We start from the raw sequence: 25,400 nt of genomic DNA, 5'->3' as shown, positions 1-25,400 counted from the left end.
CTTTTGCACAGTGCATTTCTTCAGAATTTATTTCTCTGAAAACCAAGACTTAATTTTGCATAGACATTTTCGGAGAGTGGAGGATAGGAGGTATATTTACTAAAGTGAGGGTTTTTTATAAGTAGAGATGTTGCCCACAGCAACCAGATTCTCTTCTCTTCTAGAAGGTGCTAGATAAATGAGAAGTAGAATCTGATTGGTTGCTATGGGCAACTACTCCACTTCTAAAAACCCTCACTTTAGTAAATATACCCCTAGGTATGTGGTTTGAATTGTGCTGGGTGAACCATCTAGGTGCATCTTGTGCCTCTCGTAAATTACACTTCCAGTCATACAGATAAAAGTAAATGGATGCCCATAAAATTGCTCAGTTCTGTGGTTTGATAACACTTATTAGGTAGAATGGGCAATAATCTAATATCCTGCAATATCAAAATGGAATTATAAGAATAAGAACTCATTTTTGAATTTGTATATATTTATGCTGTTCTCTGTCTTTCTAATCTTGTGCAAGGCAAAACTGCCACCTAGTGGTGATTTTCAGTAAAGGAAGTTATTACAAGATCGATCTATCCAATATTCTGATTTGTAAAAAATGGGGTGCACTCACCAGTCTTCTGAATAAAAATCTTATTATAATTTGTCATAGCAGGTTTCACATCATATCGACGTTTCGGTCCCAAGTTGGGACCTTTGTCGAGATACATAACTGAGTGCTGCAAACCTCTATAAGTACCCTGAGAGCACCTGCAGGCACAACCAACTCTAATTAATAAACCCATCCCTAATGGTGCATACACACGATCAGATTTTTCCTTCAGATATGAACGATAACGATTTAAAAATCATTCAGTCGTTCATATCTGAAGGAAAATCGTTCATATCTGACATGCCTGAACAACGGACGATCAACGATGCGCGTTCCCGTTTGTCAGATAACGATATCTGACATCTGATGGGTTTGCAGTCAGTCTTGGACGATTCCATTCATTTTAATGCAGTCAAAAATCGTTCAATCGTTCAAATCTTTCAAATCTGACCGTGTGTACGCTCCATAACTGTCTAACCTAAAAAAGTAACCCAAAAATCTCCAGTGGAACAATGTGATGTAACAAATGTACAATATACAACACATCCACAATAATATTATATAGCTTATAGACATTAAATCTGAGCATAAACTTAATAAAAGCGAAAAACCTGTTGCTGCTTTAAAGCGTGGTCAATCGATCAGCCACGTGTGCTCCACCCAGGAGTCATTTCCTGTCGGTGGAACGCACGCTCAGCTCCAATGAAGTCATGGTAACCACGCTAGTCCGGCATCTCAAAGAGTCAGCTGACACACGCGGCTAGTACAACAGCGCTATCCCCAACATGTGAGGAAGCTGACAATCTGCGTTCCACCAGAGGCTGGCTTCCTGCTGGTGAGACGCAGTGTCAGCCTTGTTGTCACCATGGTAACCACTAATCCCAGATATAATGTAAATGCATTTGAGATATTGCAGGATGAAAGATGGATGTGTAATTAGTGATCTCTTATACCTCAGAGTAACTACTGTAAGATATTGCTAACTATAGAGCTATTCAAAATTGACACAGATCTATTAAAACCTATGGCAATAATATCTTTAAGCGTTTCATTTCAAATTATAAGCCATATAGAAAAAAGGAAAAAGACCGCAAAAAAAAAAATATGAAAATAAAAAAAAATATACAAAAATCATCCACTAGGAAATTTTACATACGAACATATTAAAACAAAGCGGAGACAACTAAAATTTTTTTAAATCGAAATGAATTAAGGTGCTTACACACGTAACGATTTTTTTAACGATTTAACTATAACAACGTCGTAATCGTTGAAAAAAATCATTCAGTTTCTGGAGTTATAATGATGAACGATTATTGTTCATGCGTGTTCCCGTTTGTAGTTCATTCTGACTGACCAACTGAACGATTTTCATTAAGGGAAGTTACAAAAATCGTTCATTACACTTTAAAAAAAATCTGACAGAAAATCGTTGGTAACAAAATCGTTACGTGAAAAACCACAATTTTTGTATAGCATACGCCCTCTACACGTCAGGTCCGGAATTCCAAGAGGATATCGCTTATCTACTATTTTTTCTTTTCTATCTTCTCTACTATATCAAAGCGAAAATTTGTACTTCTGTCTTTCTATACAAATCCAGTTTACAAGCGAAGATAATGACATTTTACATACAAGCTTATTAAAACACGGCGGAGGCAACTAAAAAAAAAGTTGAATCGAAATTACTGTTAATTTTTAATTATTTTAGAACCACAATTTTTGGTAAACACTCATTCTAGGGCCTCATGGCATATGGGTAGGCTTCGGAGCAAGCATTTTGTGTTGTCATGATGTTAATGTTTATTATCGAAGAGAGCTTTAGCAGGCTTTGCCAGCATTCTCAGCTCTCTGACTAAACCAAAATATGCAACAACATTTACTTCTTTCTTCCAACTGTGTCAAAATTATGACTTGCAAGGACCCTGCTGTACTGTGAGCTGCCAAAATATTACACATGGAATGCTTCTCCCAAAGATTTTCTGCGCAGAAATCAGAGAGTCGCTGTAGATGGTCATCTGGTATCAGAGCAACAGAAGCTCTTGGCCGTGTTTACACTGTACAGCCTACAAATTTTGAATGCTTCTATCTCCGAAGTTTGCTTTATACAGTTACAGGTCCTACTTCCTACGAAGACCTTAGGACTGTTGATGGGGGTCACACTTTTCGTGAGGCCTGCCTAAGGAGAGGCTTGTTGGAGGATGATGTGTAAACAAACATTCTTAAAATCCCGGGCAACGCCGGGTATTCCAGCTACTAGTCCCAATATTTGTCAATGTCCCAAAATTAGATCATTTTGTTCAAAATCACGGATTTTCTCAATGATATTACAAATACAACAGTCCCACAGTCCTGGCTTTCCTCCTAACAGTTTTGATTCATGGTAACCTTCAATGCTACCTCTCTCCAATATCCCTTTTTTGACAATAGTTACTTTGGCCTCTTTAAATTACTCTAACTGTCCAGTCATCATTATAGTTTCACAGACGTACTGCGGTACTAGTTATCAAAGTGTCAAAAAATTCAGCCTTAGTAAAATGCCTAATTGCAATTTTCAATTACTAACACATATACCAAAATTTGCTCTATAACCGACTACTCTCTCTTGTATAACAAGTCCCTTATTTAAATGATCACTTGGCACACAGTTCATGTGATCATTCACAGCCAATGTACTGCTCGGTGTCAGATTATTGATGTCACAGGATGTTTCTCAGTACATGGGGAGGGCACACACATTGATACTCTTGCATGTAGAAGACACTATACAGCTATAATACACAGTAATTGTAAACTTGTCAGTATCAAGTATGTTTAATGCAGTGAACAAACATAAATGGCAGCTGCTGAATCAATATAGCAGTACTAATCAGGTGCATGAAAGGGAAGGGTCATACTAAGTAGAAAAAGGAGGGGGATTTAACCCCCTATTGTTCCTCAGCACACTGAATAGTACTTGCAACAATATATGAAGACTATATGGTCAGACATTCAGAGATATTAGTTGCATGCATTTGCAAATACATGGAAAGCTGCTAGGCCTCGTCACGGCTTCTCTGTCACTAGCAGTCCCTAACATTAGGAGGTTCACGTCCGGGGCGCAGTGCACCCCGAAAAACGTCCAGCCCATGACCCCCCCCAGGGCATCACACGAAAAATGGAAAGAGTGACAGTGCAGTGTAAAGTATAGATGTGTAAGACTAATTAATGAGTGTTGGAAAAAGGGGTTAAAATATATGTGAAATATTACATGAAAAAAATACAAACATAATATGTGATGTAAAAAGCAACTATGTGCATTAAGTGGTGATGCCATGAGTGTGCCCAGCCAGACCAGCCCCGGGGGCCCTAGGCCCAAACGCTCACCCCAAATGTAAAATATACCAATTATAAGGCCTCATGATAAAGGCATATGTTTAATGCAATGGTCTGTAGGAGAGAGGTCCGCTTTAGTAATACTAACTAATTAGAGATTTAACCACATTTAAACAAATATCAACAGTGCATCAGCATTTATTATTGTGTTCCTGTTAGTAAAATTACACCACAGTCAGTCTTCGATCTAGAAGCCTGATTCAGCAAGGATCGCAACTGCTAAAGCATACGCAGACAGCCTATTGTTTCTCACTGCGTATGCATTGCGAGTGTGTGAAGTCACCACCGCGATTGCAGTGACTACGCAGACCCATCGCAGAGTGATTGACAGGAAGTGCAGTTTGGGGGGGGTGGTCAGGGAAACGCAGGCGTGCTAGTGGGTTTGAATGCCGTTGCAGGGGCGCACATAGATTAGCCACTGAGATGGCATACGCAGGTTGAGCATTCACTGCGTGCAGGAAAGTTGGCAATTTAGTGGTAGGGTCAGATCTGCCTTAAATGTGCGAGTGGCTCTGATGCACTTCAATGTTACCAATGTTTTTGCTGGATTGCAAGGTATTACGGATGTGCGAGAGGGGAAGTGGGCGTCTACATGTTGTATGAGTGCTTTACGACTGCAATTATTAGCATACTTTCGCAGCATAACTGCGTGTGCGATTGCTACCGCGATCCTTGCTGAATCAGGCCCCATGTCCCACTTCACAATTCTTGCAAAAGGACACATCGGTTATCGCCTGCTCTGACCAGTCACACAATACCAAAGATATTAAACTAGAGATCAAGTCAATTAATCAATAGAGATGCACCAAAGCAAAATAATCAGTGTGTGAAAACTGTACTGCGTTTGTATTTTTATCTATAAGAAATTTAATGTGGAGCGTTTGAGTAATTAATCACCATTAGTTGCTGCAAATGCATACTTAGCTGATGACTCGCTTGACTTTTTTGCTACATTCACTTATTTACATGTACCCCAAACCATGGGCATTTTTATAGTTACTCGTTTTGATAAAATTCCCTAATATGTGATGTGTATGTGCAGTGCACACTAAAAAGTCAGAGGAGATCGGGGTGGCACTGCCCATGGTTATAGGCAGACATAATGGCTCCGACAACTTCTGCTGCTAGAGATTATGTTCTTAACAGTAAGAATTAATTTCACCTAATTATATATTTAACAAAACTGACTTTTTATTAATTTTTAATAGGTGTAACATTAAAGAGCCAAGGTCACTCGATTGACAAAAGGTGAACAGAGAACCATACATTTCATCTGTTAATATCGGTTTGGCAAGCAAGAACACCAAGAAAAAAAGTGTGAAATAGTTGGAGATGCGTGTTTGTGAGGTTCTCTGTCTTTCCAAGGTCATTTCAAAAGTCAATTGGAATAGTGCATAGCAGATGAAAAGATAGACGAATTAGTAAGTGAACCATGAAGGGCGTATACGTTTCCGTTCAATTAACCTCTTCCCTTCATCTTCAGGACGTGGCTTTTCACCTTCATAGAGAACCAGCGTCTCCACAGTGGAGACATTGAACGGTCCACCTTCTTTGGCTTTTATTTCCTGCCTGATCAGGAAAGTCTCATGGCGAACTTTCTCATAGCAGAATCCACAAAGTACGTGTTTCAATTTCAGATGCCCACATTCTGGACACATGTCACTGTTGGTCTGAATAGAGCAAAGGGAACTTGTTAACAGTTTTGCAAACACAAGACAAAAAATAAACTTGATCCTAAAAGGCACATCTGTTGAGAACTTTGTTTCCTTGACTATTAAAGAGAACCTCACACAACTGTAGGGTAACTTGGTGACTTCCATCTTGGGTGGTACAGCCAGCCAGCCATTCACAAAACACTAAAGGTCAGAGAAGTCACTGTCAACCGTACCAGGGAAGTAGATGTCAAATGGTGGCTTCACTGGATATAGGAGACATCTGCAGCTGTGTGGTGTTCCCTTTAATAAACACATACGTTTGCCTTTGTCTTTCAGTATTGAAAAGAACATCAGATTAATATTTAAAAGGAATACTGGGCTTTAAATCTTTTTTTGTGGAAATGGGTTTGGAGCAAGATAAATAGAATAGTAATCTCATTTTTTGTAACAAAGCAGAACAAGTTCTTACAGTTCAATGTTTGCAATAACCTTGCAGATATTAAAATATTAATGTTTGTCCAGCATGATTTACAATAAGTGTACAGCATAATAGAGAATCCTTGTTCTAGTCTATTCTACTGTCCAGTACATAAGCAACCATTCTGTCCCCCCCCCCCCCCAAAACGGTCTAATGTGATATTTTAAATGTTATTGTCCAGTTTATAAGTATACAAAGGCTAATTCCAACCCAAAACACACTTTAACCATCATCCACTACAATATAGATAGGGGGACTGTGGGTGCCAGACCGGCACTGCTACTAATGCTTCTCCTCCACTGACAGCACATAAATTGGGAGATGTACACAGCGTTATGTTCAATGAACACATGCGGAATGCAGAGCCACTGCCCAAACTGGATTTGGAATATTTCTGGATTATTACAGAGGGTAGAAGGCCAGTGGTATTTCAACCCCTTTGAAATAGCCAGTGGGAAGCAGTACTGATATTTTGGATAAGACAATGTAATCTGGATACACATCAGAACGATGTGTATCCCAGCCGACAGGAGGCACGATGGAACAATTAAGCGGGTGGCTGTGCACACTGCACAATCTAGTGTACGCATCCTCCACTTACCGGCATTCTGTCATCAACCGACGTGCAGCACAACCGACATGACTACGTCACTGACGAAGTACGCACGATTGTGCGTACACATTACACGATATAAGTAAAAAGGGGATTTAGTACCCGCACAAGAGCACTTCAATTTTTTACGTATTGTTATATATTGCACTCATACATATGGTCTAATTGATATTCAGCCATGGCCAAAAATTGATACTGACAAGTATTAAAGGCGGGTATCCACTACCGCACAGTGAAAAGACTGAACGATAACGATATCGTTAACTACACTGCAGGGTGCCCACACTGAACAATATGTCATTCGGTGCAGGCACAATCAATCATCTGCAAACATGCTGAACCTGAAAATATCATCAGGTTGACCAGCATGTCTGCACGATGACAGATGTCTAAAAGGCCAAATTTTCAAACTATGTTCGAACGATATCATTCAATCGCTCATTTTAATAGACTAGTGGATAGGCACCTTTAGTTTTCACAAAATCTGCTGCTTCAGTTTTTATGATGGCAATTTGCATATACAGTACTACAGAATGTCATGAAGTGTGATCAGATGAATTGCAATTAATTGCAGTCCCTCTTTGCCATGACAATTATTATTTATTACCAGTTATTTATATAGCGCACACATATTACGCAATGCTTTACAGAGAATAGTTGGCCATTCACATCAGTCTCTGTCCCAGTGGAGCTTACAATCTATATTCCCTATCACATGCTCACACACATACAGGGTTAATTTTTCTTGGGAGCCAATTAACCTACCAGTATATTTTTGGAGTGTGGGAGGAAACCGGAGGAAACCCACGCAAGCACAGGGAGAATATACAAACTCCACAGTGTTAAGGCCCCCATACATCAGAGATTGATTGCAGCAATTTGCAATCGATTGTGTATAAAAATCTTTCCCTTTTTCAATCGATTGCAGATTGCAGAGATGCCACAATCGATTGAAAAAGGGAAAGATTTTTACACACAATCGATTGCAAATTGCACGATTGCTGCAATCAATCTCTGATGTATGGGGGCCTTTAGGGCTGTGACAACATTCCAATACATTTCAGCCCTGCCACAAAAGGACCAGCTGACATGTCAGTGATTCTCTCGTTAACACAGGTGAGAGTGTTGACGAGCACAAGACTGGAGTTCACTCTGTCATGCTGATTGAGTTAGAATAACAGACTGGAAGCCTTGAAATGAGGGTGGAGCTTGAATCATTGTTCTTGCAGGTAACCATGGTTAACAGAGGAAGAACACATGTGCAGTCATCATTGCTTTGCACAAAAAGGGCTTCACAGGCAAGAATATTGCGGCTCGTAAGATTGCACCTTAATCAACCATTTATCGGATCATCAAGAACTTCAAGGAGGTTCAATAGTTGTGAAGAAGGCTTCAGGGCGCCCAAGAACGTTCAGCAAGCGCCAGGACAGTCTCCTAAAGTTGATTCAGCTGCAGGATCGGGGCACCAACAGTGCAGAGCTTGCTCAAGGAATGGCAGCAGGCAGGTGTGAGTGCATCTTCACGCACAGCGAGGTGAAGACTTTTGGAGGGTGGTCTGGTGTCAGGAAGGGCAGCAAAGAAGACACTCCTCTCCAGGAAAAACATCAGGGATAGACTGATATTCTGCAAAAGATACAGGGATTGGACTGCTGAGGACCGGGGTAAAGTTATTTTCTCTGATGAATCCCCTTTCAGATTGTTTGGAGCATCTGGAAAAACGCTTGTCCGGAGAAAGAAAGGTGCGCGCTACCATCAGTCCTGTGTCATGCCAACAGTAAAGCATCCTGAAACCATTCATTTGTGGGGTAGCTTCTCAGTCAAGGGAGTGGGCTCACTCACAATTTTGTCTAAGAACACAGCCATGAATAAAGAATGGTACCAAAACATCCTCCAAAAGCAACTTCTCCCAACCATCCAAGAACAGTTTGGTGATGAACAGTGCCTTTTCCAGCATGCTTGGAGCACCTTGCCATAAGGCAAAAGGGATAACTAAGTGGCTCAGGGGACAAAACATCAAAATTTTGGGTCCATAGCCAGGAAACTCCCCAGACCTTAATCCGATTGAGAACTTGTGGTCAATCCCCAATTAGGCAAGAATAAGCGGCCATCAGTCAGTATGTGGCCCAGAAGTTGATTGACAGCATGCCAGGACAGCATGACAGGTCTTGAAAGAGAAGGGTGAAAACTGCAAATATTGACTCTTTGCATAAACTTAATGAAATTGTCAATAAAAGCCTGTGACAGTTATGAAATGCTTGTAATGTTACCATAGTAACATCTGACAATAAGGTCTAAAAACACTGAAGCAGCGAACTGTGTGAAAACCAATACTTGTGTCATTCTCAAAACTTTTGGCCATGGCTATATATTTAATTTCACGTGGGAGGTGCACCCTAGAATAAATATCACATGCAAGAATAAAGGGGGTAGTAATTAATGTGGGGCATTCAAATAAGCAGTATCTCATAAAATGTAACCTTTATTACATTCATTAAAAACATACATATTACAGTACATATTGCCAGTTAAAAAACGGACACCAGGGTATGTATCCCAGTCCTTAGAGTGTGGGCCTTGAACTAGAATGCATTTTTGGTAATGGGGGGTGTATTATTAACCAGATCAATTATCCACCTCAGTTTATTGGTGGTTACCTCTCCAAGCCCTCTGTACCTGAAAATACACCTCTATCTGCTAGTGGCTCTTATGTATTCTTAATCCTGCTGGTTACTAAAATGAAACGGTCATGTAACTACACATAGTAACTATTTATTCTGTTACAGAGTTGCTGCTGGAATCAGTCTCCTTCATTCTGCTGCTCTCCCCAGTCAAGAAGCAATGACTCATCTCTGTTAACAACAACAGGACAAATCAATTGACTTATTAAGCCCTCTCTCTGTGTAGGTACGAATAGTCAGTGGCGTAACCGGGGGGGGGGGGCGCCATTGGGCCAGCGGCGTGGGGGGAGGGGGTGTTGTGGGTTACACAATAAAACAAACACACTGCCACTGGGTAGTACACTAGTACTACTGGGTCACACACAAATTGTGTTAAAGTGTGTGCCAGATCTGTAGCTAGTTTCTATAACAGATTGTTGAAAAAGACACGAGTGAATTACACAGGGTTTACTTGTTATTGTAGAAGGATACTGCAGGTAGATATACACTAATTGTACCTACACAGAGAGAGGGCTGAATAAGTCAATTGATTTGACCTGTTGTGGTTAACAGAGATGAGTCACTGCTTAAATGCTAAAGGACCCCATACACGGTGCGATATGCACCTAGAGATGAGACAGCAGATCCAACGGCCGACATATCGGTCGGTTCCCACACACAGAGCGGTCCGGGGCTGACCGCCCCATATGACGGCACCTCCCTCCCCCACCCACATAGCACTGCATGGGATCTTTCGTCGATCCCCCAGATCAATTGAACATGCAGAAAGATCTGAAGGAGCGATGGACGACCCCACGGTAGCGTGCAGCAGACGATATAATGCCCACACACGGAACGATATAGCAGCGGTATCGTTCAAAACTGTCGCATCGGCCAATACATCGCTCCGTGTGTGGGGGCCTTAAGAGCAGCAGAGTGGAGACCTATTCCAGCTGCACAGAGAGCAGCAACTCTGTAACAGAAGAAATAGTTACTATGTGTAGTTACATGACCGTTTCATTCTAGTAACCAGCAGCATTAATGGTGCATACACACGGTCAGAATTTTCCTTCAGATCTGAACGATTACGATTTAAAAATCGTTCAGTCGTTCATATCTGAAGGAAAATTCTGACCGTAACGATTACGATTTAAAAATCGTTCAGTCGTTCATATCTGAAGGAAAATCTGACATATCTGACATGCCTGAACCATGGACAATGAACGATGCGCGTTCCCGTTTGTCAGATAACGATATCTGACATCTGATGTGTTTGCAGTCAGACTTGGACGATTCCATTCATTTTAATGCAGTCAAAAATCGTTCAATCGTTCAAAACTTTGGTAAAATCGTTCATCTGACAAATCTGACCGTGTGTATGCTCCATTAGAATATATACGAGCCACTAGCAGATAGAAGTACATTTTCAGGTATAGAGGGTTTGGAGAGGTAACCACCAATAAATTGAGGTGGATAATTGACATGGATAATAATACACCCCCCATTACAAAAAGCTGCATTCTAGCTCAAGGCCCACACTCTAAGGACTGGGGTAAATACCCTATATTTAAGGGGTCTGTTTTTTAACTGACAATCTAAACTACATACATGTTACAGTACATATCACTTAACATTCTGATTTTATAATTCTTACTAATTAATGTAATAAAGGTTACATTTTTGGAGATACTGCTTATTTGAGTGCCCCACATTAGAATACTATCCCCTTTATTCTTGCACATTACACGATATGTCGTTCTGATCCGCATTGGAACAATATTTTGTCCAATATATCGTCTGAGTACCAAGCCTAAGTTTTAGTACAACCAATAGCAAGGCATTTTAAACAAACATGACATAAGGGTACCTTTTCTTTTATAAGATACCTAGGATTCCTTCGTCTACAGCGATTCACTTCAATTGTTCTTCTAGATTTAGGTGCTGCCATCCAGAAGATGCTATCCAGAAAACTGGGCACATTGTCAGCTTCATCAAAGTCTGCTGACTCAGATGGACATATTACTGGAGCTTGGATAGCTAGAGCTGCAGAAAAACACATCTTTTTAAACTCTTTTCCTCAAGATAAAAACAAACACACAGCTTCATGATTATTTCTAAAGAGTTACCACCAGCAACATATAATCAGTAAAGCATCAGACTTGGGGATTGAATGAACTAGCATGCAAAAGTTATAGAAGGCCAGTTACATTGACTGATGAAGAAAGGAAGGGTGGGGTGCGGGGATTGTCAAAAAGATGGTGCTCTTGAAGAACATACCAGTTTACATTTTGCTCAGCTGTTTATACAATTTAAAAATAGTACAAATAATGTTTTTGACACTAGTGGGTAGGAGAGTAGTTTGCATTTAATGTCTGACAAATAAGAAAGGAGCAGAGCTGTGACTTGCTGAACTCAGGATGGAATATAAACACCTCACCGCTATAACATCTATCTCCACCTACATGCAGGACATCCAAGCTAGAACAGTGGTCACTGCACTTCACTCTGTTCCTGGCTTATATCCATCATTGATGGGATGTGTCCTATTGTGGATAAGTATTTAAGATTCACTCCATGGTCTATGTGGTAATAAGCTACATCACTGCAATCCTTATTTTCTATCCTTCTGCTGGGATTGTACAGCTGATTTCTATATATGCATCTTCTACAAAACCTATCCTTTTGGGATGCAGTCAGGATCCTGGCTGTCAGGATCCCAAAAGTCAGAACACCGGCTCCGGTATCCTGACGTTCAGAACCCCAACGATGACTATTAGGGTTAGGGGCTAAGTTTAGGCACTAGGGGGAGGGATAGACTTCAGAAGGGGGCAGTTAAAGATAGGCTGTGGAAAATGGACGGTTACATTAGGCTGCCAAAGGGGACAGTTAAAGGGAGGGTTAGGGTTAGATTACTCACACAGTTACATCAGGATTTTCGCCTTCGGGATTCCGGAGCAGGCACTGTGACTGTTGGGACTCTGACACTTCTAGCACACTCAACTAATGCAACAAACTGCTGAGATACAGACCCCAGAATGTGCTAGAAGCACCAGAGCAGAGAGTGACACCCCAGGCAGGAAACAGGAACTGCAGTGGTTGTGACACGTGCAGGGTGCTAATGAATACTAATATATATTATATATATATATATATATATATATATATATATATATATATATATACACACACACACACACACACACACACAGCTACCTAGATTAGAGTTTAAATCTTATCTTTTTAAATCTTATCTGGCTGGGCACGTGAATGTTTTGATAGAAGCTATGATGTAAACAAGATATCAGACAAGTAACACTTTAGCTATAAAATAATTAGAAACATTGGTAACACTGCTAAATCGGATATTTATATAACTGGCTTAAGAATTGGACAACACAACTTTCCACACTTGGACAACCATATTTAAGTTTTTATTTTGTTGCGAGTGCCACACACACTGCCAATATTTTATGTTCCGATAGTGAGAAAAAATAAATCAACACTCCTAACGAAAGGATGATGGTGACTTGTCCTTTATGGATGGAACAAATTCATGTGGAAAAAAGAAGACGTGCGCTTTCAGAAAAGGGTGCATTACTTAAGGCTGCAATTAATTACCCAATATTCAACAAATGTATCAGTATTACTATGTACCCTACCTAACAGTAGCGTATCTAAAGCTGGCCACACATCTAAAGATTCTGTCCAACCAGCCAACTTGTTAATTGGTTGGAATGAAAATGTGGTAAGGATGAAAGCAAATGACAATCAGCAATTTGCTCCCAAACGCCAGAAAATGGACAAAAACTGGTGTTTATTAAATGTTTGATCTAAACAATTTGTTCAAACTTTTCTGACGACCATTTTCATCTGTTTTATGGCATTTAGGAGCAAATTGCTGATCAATAGTTACTCCCATCTGTTACCAGATTTTCATTCCAACCAATTAACAAGTTGGCTGGTTGGATGTAAGTTGGTCTAGTGCAGTGTTGGCTAACCTTGACACTCCAGCTGTTGTGGAACTATATATCCCAGCATGCCCTGCCACAGTTTTAGCGTGCCCTAATAGCAAAACTGTAGCAGTGCATTATGTAGTTCCATAACAGCTGGAGTGTCAAGGTTAGCCAACACTGGTCTAGTGTGTGGCCAGCTTAAGGCCCAGGTGACGTTGGCAAAGTGAAGGACTTCTACTCAGGTGCGTTACAACATCATGATGTCGTACACACACAACACTTCTGGGCCACAACATCAAGGCGGCTCCATGACGGAACCACAAGCCAGGAACAAAAATACAAGGCGGGGATAATTCGCAGTGAGTCGTCTCAAGCGCTGAGCAGCTATGGGCCCCCAGAAGTTAGGATTTGCGGGTAGCTGAGCCCTCAGAGTGCCATCCTAGTTACGGCCATGTACCCTAATAACTGAGCCAAACTTAGGGCTTACTGATCTCCGAGTGCTTGTATACCCAGGTTGATGATGGAAGATAATAGTGAAGGAAGAATGGACGAAGACATCACTTTAACATATAAAGGAAGATCCCTGACAATAAGAAGCAGACGTCTAAGTGGTTGGGACAGGCCGGCCTCCCCATGCATGCAGTTACAGGACATGTGAGGCTGGTGAGAGCTGCCACCTACCCTCCAACATGACCCTTTCCATCAGGTACAAAACGCTCTACTCCTGGACTTCCCACCTATTTTATGATTGCTGTCACCTGTGTTGAACTACTTAACTGATGAGACAGGTGTTTCACACAGGTGACTGCAATCATACATTAAGAGGGAAGCCCAGGATCAGAGCATTTTGTACCTAATGGAACGGGTCATGTTGGAGGGTTTGCTGCCATGCCACTACTACCCTCTGTATTACTGCCACCTTACCCGAATGCGGCGGCTGCAAACCCAGGACCCGCAGGAGAGTGTGTTCCGCCCGCAGGAAACATCCAAGTAGCTGCCTGAGAGCACCCGCAACCGGGCCTCCGGGGACAGCCATCTTCCAACTGACCTCCTGTAGTCAATGCCTACTGCCGCTGCTCTGTCGCCTGTTACCCACCCACACTTCTATGTTAAGAGCATGCGCTACCAGTGATGCGTGCAAACCAGGCGACATGCCATCCACAAGATGGCGTCCGCCTTCCACAAAGAACGTTTCCCATGTGCTGGTATAGGCTGCGCATGCGCACTGCGCTCGACCTCCTGACAAACTTCGTGTAATAGCATTATAATGTAAAGCAGGGGTAGGCAACATGTGACTCTCCAGCTGCTGTGGAACTATACCTCCCAGCATGCTGGGATATGTAGTTCCACAACAGGTGGAGTGTCACGGGATGTCTATTTGTTATAAAACATGTTTTCAAACCGGGAGCAAGATCATCATCATATATGTACATTGTAAAACCCGAACTGTACAGAGCGCAACACGGACAGCCCATACTAACACGCTGCTATAATGTCTGCTGACATGCGCATGTAACATTATAACCGGCGCGGAGGGAGCACTGCAGCAGCCTCAGAGGAACCCAGGAGGAGCATATATATAATAAGTGTGACGGTTATTGAAGTCTTCATAACTGGATTCGGGGAAAGGCTCCTTCGGGAACTACATTTCCCATCAGACCGTGCGGCTGTGGCATGTGACGCAGTGACGTACGCTACGTGCGCCGTGTTGCGGATGCTCACACAACACAGGACAGAGGCGTAGAGAGAAGATGGCGGAGCGGGGTTATAGTTTCTCTCTGACCACCTTCAGGTGAGCGCTGTCCTGTAGCGTGGCCGGGGTGCTCTGCGGCTCATAGGGTCCGTACGTCCCCAACACATAGCCGCCCCAGCCAGTGTCACCGGGCACCATACGCCGCTCTGTGCACCGCCGCCCCCCGGCACTATGCACAGTCACTGCCGCCAGCCCGGCCTCTGCAGCGCAGCGTGGAACGGGGAGACCCCGATATACCGGTTCCTTTGCCGAGCCCGGCTATAGGGAGACGTCCCCTCGCTGCATGCACTCACAACACTGAGCCCCCTTGCCTCAGGAGCTGACACTCTTTAACGGTAACCAGCAGGGATGATGGCAGGATAGTGGTGCCTACTGGACTATAGGATGGAGCATAGCTGCTCCTGTCATTGTCCGGTATTGTTCTGCAGAGCTCTCTGATATATACATTATGCACGCCCTGGGTCTTCTATCCTATAAAATGGTCCCTGTTCTACGTGGAGATTATGTAGTCAAAAGGTAACAGAATAGGGGGAACATATTTTAAAATAGGCTGTTTAATTTGGATTATTTTAAATGAATAAACATGTGACTGGATAACAGTGTCAGTGACTAAAAGAGTTGAGTTTTTTTTTTTTTTTCTTTTAGATATTTGTATTTCTGTCAGTGAGGCAGTGATGTGATGCTTTGCTCTGAGAATAGTCTCTGTGAGTGATGCCATTGTGGGGTGACAGTGGGAAATAGTTCAGTCGTGCGGTTACGCTGGGAGGTGTGCGCTCCTCGGGAAATAATGCACGGCCATGTGACTGAGGGCCCGATTCAATTCAGCATGCTGTTGATAGCGCTGGGAAAGAGTTCCCGGAGTTATTCAATTCAGTGCGCTGACAGCTCGACTAAAGATATTTATTCTCGCACTCTCCTGAGGATGCAAGTAGAAATCAGGAGAAATTGCTGGCTGGGAGGCTGTTTGCTGGCGTAGTGTTGCCAACAGCCTCGAGGTTGGCACTTTAGTTGGAGGATCCCGGTTCTCAGGATTAAACACCGGTTAAGTTGAGAGAACCTGCATTCTCCAACTTAAGTTGTTATAGTCAGACTAAACTGCCAGGTGTATTGATTAGCTTCGGGACCAACTTCCCGGCGCTATTCACCTCTCTCTGAATTGAATCACCCTCTTAGTGTGTCCAATCATGTTAGTGGGATTTCTATGCTTTTACAACACCATTTTATAAATATATATCACACAATCATGTATGCTGTGTGTTTAATCCATTCTTATGAGGCCTGGACATGGTCCTGCGCACAGTGCATTTTTATTTTGGTTGTTCAAATCTGTGAAGCTTTGTTGGCATGTGAATTGTGCATTAGGCAGGCACCTCTATGCTCAATCATACAGTTGTACAAGTTATTTATTTTTTAGGATATCGCTAGTGTACTTGGAAATTACCATATAGGTAAAATATCAAAGTTTTTGTGTATTTTAAATAGGTAGTGATGCCATATCTAATCTCATGATTGGACTTGTAGTGTAGCCTTAAGCTGAGTACACACTGACAGATATATTGGATGATCAACTGATGAGCCAATATATCATGTGCCCAGTGTGTACCAGTGAACTACTGTGCTGCGCAGCCGATGGCAGATATATCCGCCCATACACACAGCGCGATGGACAATCAGCCGACCGCCCGTACACCTGCAGCGGAGGGGGTCGCAGATCGACCCCAGGACTGTGGGACCCACGGCCATATGACAGAAGGTTGTTCAGTGTGTATGAGCAACCATCATCTGCAGATCAGTTTTACCATCTCTCTGTGTGTGTATCTATAGTGTATCCAATGTTCTGAACTTTTACCACAAATCTGCATTGTTTAATGCAGAAATGACAAATACCTCTGCTGGTCCTAGCTTTGCATACTAGCTTTAGGTTATAGTGAGTTACATGTACGTTGGTAGTCAGTGAGCAGGCATGACACAGCTCTTCAGCTTTCACTTTCACTATTGGCAGCTGGGTGGGGTATGAGTGCAGACAGGGATTTTAGTACAAGTAGCTTTAGCAAACCTGATTTTGGAGAATAAAGAATAGTTAAATATTTTTCACATGGCTAGCCTTTTTAATTGTATGTTCCTCAGAATTTTAAGAACAGATGAAAGTGAAGTTACAGACAGTAGGACTTTGAGTAAATACCAGCAGTCAGCCACAGTAGCTAAAAATATAATCTGGTGCCATGTATTTTTGTTAGGAGCTCCTGTGTACCTTTTAATAGGTATACATTTAGCCACTTAACTGACACACAGCTGCTCAGAAATATATATATTTTTTTATTATTTAATAAACTTTAAAAATAATTTTTAATATATTTAAATATGTTATTTAATATATATAACTATCTATCTAGAGGGTGTTTTGCAAGCCCCCCCAACCATTCCCCTGTGTCAATAGGCCCCCATTAGAAAATAATCTCCCACCCCCTATTGGCAATAAATCCTAATAATAATACCCCCCAATCCCCATTAGTATTAAAAAAAAAAAATCCCTGTTTTCTACACTGACCAAACCCCCCCCTGTAAAAAGCCACTTTTTCTTTGACACCCTCCTCCTACCCTGAGACCTATATTTTTTTAATTATTATTATGGCCCCCTCCAGTGTCATATTTCTCTATTACCCCTTCCTGGCCCCCGCTGATGATAGATTTCCCCCCCCCCCCATATGCAGAACATGTGTCAAGGGAGACTGATGATCAGTCCTCCAGCTGAAGCTGATCTCTGCACTTGCAGAGTTCAGCCAAATAGTGCTTGGAAGAAAACAAAGTTCCCCTTCTGGCACCGAGATCCCCGGAGTGCCGTTCGCACAGAATTCTGGGGCACGATTCTGATGGTCATAGACTGCCACACTTCCGAGTAGTCAGAGGAGATCCGTTTTGCACAAGTGCAGAACGGATCTCCTCTGCAAAAGCCGGTGGAAGCACCGGGGCGGCGCGGTTGCATGTGATGCGACCTTGTCAGCTGAAGCACTGCTGGCTGCAGTCGCATCACATGTGATGTCGCCAGTTAAGGGGCGTGATCACCATAATGGTAATTGCACGTCAAGTCACTCTTAACACTACTCTTAATTAACTTTATTAGATAAGGGTTTATTAGATAAGGGTTTGAATTTATAAACAAATAACTTCAATATATTTATAATCCTAAAGCTATAAAATGACTACAAAGAACTGTACTGTTATATCCACACCATTTGAGACTCAGACTGAGGCACGTATTCAATTAGCCGCGAAACGTCGTAATCCGCAAAAAAGATTCGCCTATGAATAGGTGTCGAAAAATAGTGCAAAATCACTAATTAGGGGTGCAAAGTTGGAAAAACCACTCTGCAACCTCGGGACAGCCCCCCAAAGGATAACTGCGTAAAAAAAAAAAAAAAGAAATAGAGGAACACCCCAAAAAATGACCTAGAAAAGGGGGCCGCAAAGTGGAGGTACAAACTTAAAAACTAGCGGTCTGCAAGTATTGGTGAGGTGTTTTTGGGATTGCAGGTGCTTGTTGCAGGTGCATTTTTTACGTTTTTTTTTTTAACTTTAGTGACTTTAAACCATGCTTGCACCCATTTTCAAGCACCCCAATTTGTCAGGACTACTTATTTTATAAAAAAAAACTGCTTAATGCTATTCTTCACCACTAGTCCAAAGACGCTAATTAGAAGATATTGACACACCTCAAGTACCACAAATAGCTTTATTAGGGCTATTCGGGGACATGTTAGTGCATCTTTGAGGGGGTGTCAGGCTGAATTTCCCAATTCTGACAGTACTTTTCGCCTGGTTTGCATTTGCCGGGTTGCGTTTTCGCGTGTTTTGGATTTGAATACGGCGAATAGTGGGGGAGCGCATGATAGGTTTACGCAGCTAAATTACGCAATGTAGGCGTAAAGTCTGGCATGCGAAAAAGTATCTCGGGTGCGAAACTAATTGAATAAGGCCCTATATTTTTCCTACAAAAAACAAGGTCTTTCAGGCATTTTTTCTTTTCTCTTGTTCCTGCTGCTCTCTTGGGCAACTGGCGAGATTACAGTCTTCGTAGCGCCCAAACCGCTGTCAAACAATTTCCTTTTTGGATCATTGTCATGCATATTGATAAATACAATCGGAACATGACGTTACTGGACTGTGTGTACAGTCACTTTTTCACCGCATTAGCAGGCTACTTTTATGTTCTAGAGTAGCCGCAGAATGTTTGAATCTTTTTTTTTTTTTTTTTTTAATTTGCCCAAACTGGATTTTGGACAGCAGGATTGGCCCATGTGTGTCTGGCTGTGGATAGGACAACATATCTGATGTGTAGCTAGAGTTATATACAGCCATGACCAAAAGTTTTGAGAATGACATAATTAATTTTCACACAGTTTGCTGCTTCAGTGTTTTTAGACCTTTTTGTCAGATGTTACTATGGTATACTGAAGTAATATTACAAGCATTACATAACTGTCAAAGGCTTTTATTGACAATTACATTAAGTTTATGCAAAAAGTTAATATTTGCAGTGTTGACTCTTCTTTTTCAAGAACTCTACAATTCGCCATCAGTCAGTGGGCGGAATTCAATTGTATTCGCGGCCCGCATCTCACGTCTAAAGTGACAGGAGATCGCGGGCCGCTATACAATTGTCCAAGATGATCGCGCCCATAGAAGTCAGGTTTAGCTGCGTAAAGCAGCTAAACCCGACCAAAGTGCTGGGCGCGATCGCAAAAAGTGACGATTGGGCGCCCAAACATGTCACTTTTCGCACATTTCAGCTCTTGGCAGCTCATCGTGCCCGACAGGAGCAAGAATTGAATAGCTTCGTAGGGCGCGATAGCAGCTATAAAGAATTGAATTCCGACCAGTATGTGGCCCAGAAGTTGATTGACAGCATGCCAGGGCGAATTGCAGAGGTCTTGAAAAAGAAGGGTCAACACTGTAAATATTGACTCTTTGCATAAACTTAATGTAATTGTCAATAAAAGCCGTTGACACTTATGAAATTCTTGTAATATTACTTCAGTATACCATAGTAACATCTGACAAAAAGGTCTAAAAACACTGAAGCAGCAAACTGTGTGAAAACCAATACTTGTGCCATTCTCAAAACTTTTGGCCATGGCTGTACAATGCAGAGACCTAAGTTTATATGTTGTCAAAAGTAAAGAGACTGCTAAATATCACTACTGTATTTCCTGTTGACTTTCATGGAGTTTCTATTTTGAAATTTGTGGGGTCATTTCCACTTTTAAAGGTCGAATTTAGTTTCACAGATTCTGTATGTGATCTAATTTATCCTCATTATAATTGTCTGGTACAGTAACCAGAAGTTCTTGGAGAGATGGGTGATGCTTCTCTATTATACATCAGATATTACGGGCCCTAAGGAGCCCCCAACAAGTGAGGCATTGTTTTTATGTATAGCCAGTAACTGCTGCATTGCCTGAATATATTAACATATTGAGTATATTAACAAACATTTGTTTCCTTAGTCCATCAGGTAAACTTGTACAGATTGAATATGCTTTAGCTGCTGTAGCTGCAGGTGCTCCATCTGTTGGAATCAAAGGTATGTAATTGTTTTTGGCTACGTATACATTACTTTATGTTCAGCTCTCCAGTTTGCATGTTGAAAACATATGACATAACATACAACCTTTTATGTGCATAATGTCTCATTGACCCTACAGTGCAGATTTAATTGAATAAATTTGTGCATTTTTTTTCCACCTATTACGGTAAAAACGCGACTTCCGATCTTAATTGAATCTACTCCTACCTGTTAATGGTGTCATTTAGATGTGTGTAATAAAAATAACATCCTATTTAAAGAATACTAGATCCCAACATTTTAGTTTCCAGATATGAATCTGGAAGGTCTATTAGTGTTCCCGCTAGGCTGTTTTAGCAGGGCACCGCGCCCTGCCTGATTTCAAAAGGGCACAATGCACCCCGCTAAAACAACCTGGTGGGTGCCAACCCCACACGCAGGCCTCAGTGTCCGCGGTTGGGTAAAATAGCCGGCATGTATTCACATAGAGAAGAGAGCTTGGGGGCAGCCCGGCATGTCCGTAAGTGTCGGGCACGCCCCCAAGAGTGATGAAAAGGGGGGCATGTCTTAAAGACATGCCCCTTTTCTCGTGGTCATGCACCCTTTTTGGACGTGCGGCCACACGGTGCCTGACCTAGTGTGAACCCTACTATATGTCCGTATTATACTGACATTTGACTATAGTTATAGTAAATTGTAATGTAATACCTCACTACCCCATTGTTAAGACATTCCTGATGGGAGGTATTCATCCATGTGTCAATATATTAACAATAAAAAATACTGGACACTCCATATGTCTTATAATAACCTTAGAAGGCAGATATTGATCATAATATATGAAACTTCAATTAGTATGTATCATGGGTATAAAAAAAAGCTCACTATATGCAAATTGAAGTGCATTCATTAAGTAATAAAATGTAATACTACCATATATGGCCGAGATTCAATTCAATGTGATGTTGAATAGCCCCGAGAGAACCGGCATTCTTCTATTAAAGAGCCAGCCGCACGTCTGTTAGCGTCGTGCTAAGCCAGAAAACAGCCATGCGGCCGCCACTTATTTCGGCTTTCTCCTCCCATCCCAGGAGGGTGCGAGAAGAAATCCTTTAGCCTGACCAAACATCGTGTTGAATAGCTTTGGGAGCTCCCTCCTGGGGCTATTCATCATCGCATTGAATTGAATCGCCCCCACTGTGGTAATAAACAAAATGTATTAAAACGTAGTGAAACATAAAAAACAGGGTGACAGCTTTACCAGATAGCAGCAGTATGCAGGTATTTGTCACAATGGGGACTGCAGAAACTTCTATGCCATAACTGCTTCAACTTTGATGGTCCCTGGTAGCCTCCAATTTCTGATGTGTTTCAAGACATCTATTTTTCCAGCTGCTATCACAAAGTCTGTGTGGGTGTGTACTCTGGGCCTGATTCAGAGACTGATGCTAATGTGATCACAGCTGCTATTTCATACGCAATGCAGCAGCAAAAATATGCTAATGTTAGTAAAGATCACCCGAGCATAAAGACGCCCACTGCGTGGGACGACTCATCCCTGCATAAATATCTTTGACATCGACGCACAACTGTGGCCATCTTACCCTTGCGGTCAGCCTTGGGAGCTCTTCTGACACGCAGATCTGCACATGGACTCGTAGTGGCTAATTTATGCACGCCCATGTAACTGCTCTTAAACGGACAGACACGCCTGCGTTTTCCTGGCCATTCCCCGTTACCACCTCCAAATGCGGACAACCTATTAGTCACTTTGTGATGGGATCCTCTGTGCGTCCGTAATCGCAATGCGATCGCTGCGCAGTGCGGCTAATAGGCATGCCCGATGGCAAACAATAGCTCGATCTGCGTGAAAATCGCAGATTACATGGTCTTAATCCCGGGAATTTCGACCCAGGTTGATCAATTCAGACAGAAAAACGACCAGCGTTGATGAGCAAATTACCGGGTAAAAGTGCTATACCCGGTAACTTGCTTTTCTGTCTCAAAGGGGTATATGTCACTTTGTAACGTGAGTTACCATGGACTCCATGAAATGTTAAATTTTTTGCTTTAGTAGTTTATACAAAAATGTATCCATATACAATAAAGTTATTATGATAATTCTGCTGGTAAAAACCTGAGATTGCAGAACCAGTGGGAGACTATTTCTACTAACAATTTGTGTTGAAAAGCATGAATTGGTGACTATATAACAATGTTTTCTGTAGTTCAGATTTCATTTACATGCAGTTGATAACTAATTCTACAATATTTTCTGTTGTCTGCATCTGGGAACCCATTTTGTGCAGTCTGTTGGATAAAGACAGTTGCATATCTTTTAATACTAGAAGACCTAGTGCTAATAGAATGCATTTTTGTTTGTGCTAGGCTGCATGCAGCTGCTGCCTAGAATTTGTAGTCTGATAACATGACCTGCATTTAGACAACTACTGACCTCATCCAGACTAAAGCTGGGTACACGCTGGGCGATCTATCAACCATTTAATCAGAAGGCTGATATATCGTAAGCGCGTAGGCTGGTGTGTACCCCCGATATGTCTGGATGACGTCTGCAGATATATTGGAGCATTTGGCAGTGTGTACGGGAGGTCTGCCCACCACCCGTACATTTGCTGCAGGGACCCGACTGTGAGTTGCATCACTACTAGACGGGCAAATTTAAATGCCCGCCCAGTTGTAGTGTCAGCGCTGACATATCTGCAGAACGTTTGGTAAAGAGTGTACCAAGTTTTAGTGGTAAACTCCATTAACAATTTTCTTGCAGTCACTAGTCAGTTACATGCTTAATTCATCATAGAAATCTATGCCGTAAAAAATAAAATTGAACTTTACAGGTTTGAATTTAGATCTGTGGTATGTCCGCAGCTTTATTGTGTAGTGTGGAAGCTGTTTTATTTATTTATATATATATATATATATATATACACCTTTATGTGTTTCAGCTGCAAACGGTGTCGTTTTGGCAACTGAGAAAAAACAGAAGTCAATCTTGTATGATGAACAAAGTGTACACAAAGTGGAACCAATTACCAAACACATAGGCATGGTGTACAGCGGCATGGGCCCAGATTACAGGTAAGATGTCTGGATGAATGTAACATGTAATAAATATGCAGATCGTGGATGATTGAATTGCCCCATTAATATTAATAAATCACTTGGGTAATGATTGATAAAAGTGGTACAGCTAAATTGTAGGGTAATACTTTGAATTATGTCTCTTGCAACAATTCATGCATTGCTTAAACTTAACTGTCTAGGAGTAGTAGCTTTAGGGCAGCCATTTAACTTTCTCCGTTCATCCATTTATTTTGTCCTCTTCTTTCTGTTATACTTGCTTTAACGTTAAACGCATCATTTTCTGTCTCCCACTTAACAAACACAATCTGCTCACGTCTTTTCACGTTGTTTCAGAACTTCACTTGTCAGAAAGAGTTGGGTCTAGATTCCACGTGATGAGTTATTTAGGCCCACTCATGTGAAACTAACCACACTAGTTGCACTGTAGCAGAAAAGCCATGTAAAACTACTATAGTAATATAATTGAGAGGAGTCCTGGATGGAGTATGTGGGGGACATCAGGTGTTCTAGAGAACTGTCTTCTTCCCATTTAAAACATGAGATGAGGTTCTGATAGAACTCCGACCCAGGTTTTTTAACACTGCTTCAACCCATGTCTCAGATAGGGACCGCTTTTCATGCTACACCTTGGACCCGGAAAATACCCGAGTCGACCCGGTCAGTGTGAGTCATTGAAAGGGGAGGCTTTTTTGGGCTCATGAAAACTGGGTGGATACTTGGCTGCTGTGTGCCCCTAACAGCCAATCAAGTATTTTTCAGCGCAACTCTGGTTCACACATAGCCAAGACCTGGGTCGAGCAGCAAGTCTCCGGCAATATCCCAGGACGAAAGGTGGTGTCTGAAAAGGATATTAACTGCAAGACGTAACACAGAATGCTTTGTGTTTGTGACTAGTTTACTTGTGCTTGTATTGTTATTTCTATATATCTCTATATCTATTTGAATCTTTGCTTTGTAGAGTACTTGTTCGGAGGGCCCGGAAACTAGCTCAGCAGTATTTCCTTGTGTATCAGGAGCCTATCCCAACAGCACAGCTAGTACAGCGAGTGGCGTCTGTCATGCAGGAATATACACAGTCTGGGTAAGCACACCAATTCTATTTGTGCACTATGAGTAAATACAAGTGAGATTGACACTCTTAGTAAAATGTCCATTAGAAAGAATCATTGTACTTTTCAAAATCACTTGGTTTTGTTAATTTCCTGTTTCTACTGCAGTAAATTTATATTATGACTATTGCGCGGACATATTACAAAGTTCTCATTGGCACTTAGGGCCTGATTCAGTAAGGGACGCAAATGAGAGAACGCATGCACTCGGCCGCTGAGAGAATATGCTAATCAAAGCATACACACAGCAACCGCAACATAAAATGCAGACTCCCGGCACTACATAATGCTGCCCACTTCCCTATACTCAAGGCTGAGTAGTTCTCAATACTGCGTAAACATCGAGAACCATCGAACCCATACGCACAATAGAGGTTGCTCTGACCTCGCGCAGGATCTTGGCCGCTTTCTGTGTACATGGAGTCGGTGCACTTCCTTAATTATGGACGCCCCTAAAACGGCATTCAGACGCGCACACGCCTGCATTCGCCCAACCACCCCCCTGTCACCACCCACAAACGGCACTTTCTGTCAATCAACATTGGCAGGGTTT

At 41.9% G+C, this 25,400-nt stretch overlaps 2 protein-coding genes across 3 annotated transcripts in view; one reads left to right on the top strand and one right to left on the bottom strand.

Moving 5' to 3' along the window:
• Window positions 1–5,137: 5,137 nt before the first annotated feature.
• MRPL32 (mitochondrial ribosomal protein L32) lies at window positions 5,138–14,494 on the bottom strand. 2 transcript variants are annotated; one of them, XM_088476069.1, is made up of 3 exons: window positions 14,245–14,494; window positions 11,235–11,410; window positions 5,138–5,634 (listed from the first exon to the last, which is right to left on the bottom strand). In XM_088476069.1, exons 1-3 carry the CDS (start codon window positions 14,354–14,356, stop codon window positions 5,383–5,385), a joined length of 540 nt encoding a protein of 179 aa, XP_088332195.1. In that variant the 5' UTR covers window positions 14,357–14,494; the 3' UTR covers window positions 5,138–5,382. The 2 variants fall into 2 exon arrangements, with proteins under 2 accessions (XP_088332195.1, XP_088332196.1); XM_088476070.1 differs by lacking the exon at window positions 14,245–14,494 and adding an exon at window positions 14,002–14,074.
• A 437-nt stretch (window positions 14,495–14,931) lies between these two features.
• Window positions 14,932–25,400, top strand: part of PSMA2 (proteasome 20S subunit alpha 2) — a 31,208-nt gene continuing 20,739 nt past the window's right edge. The window contains exons 1-4 of the mRNA XM_088476049.1: window positions 14,932–15,112; window positions 20,578–20,654; window positions 23,600–23,732; window positions 24,697–24,819. Of these exons, the coding sequence (XP_088332175.1) occupies window positions 15,072–15,112; window positions 20,578–20,654; window positions 23,600–23,732; window positions 24,697–24,819 (374 nt within the window). The 5' untranslated portion in view covers window positions 14,932–15,071. The remainder of the gene's footprint in view (window positions 15,113–20,577; window positions 20,655–23,599; window positions 23,733–24,696; window positions 24,820–25,400) is intronic.

Source organism: Taudactylus pleione, unplaced genomic scaffold (genome assembly GCF_031769625.1).
Source record: "Taudactylus pleione unplaced genomic scaffold, aTauple2 ptg000181l, whole genome shotgun sequence".
In the NCBI taxonomy this organism is placed as follows: domain Eukaryota; kingdom Metazoa; phylum Chordata; class Amphibia; order Anura; family Myobatrachidae; genus Taudactylus; species Taudactylus pleione.
This window is presented reverse-complemented; position numbering and strand designations above follow the sequence as displayed.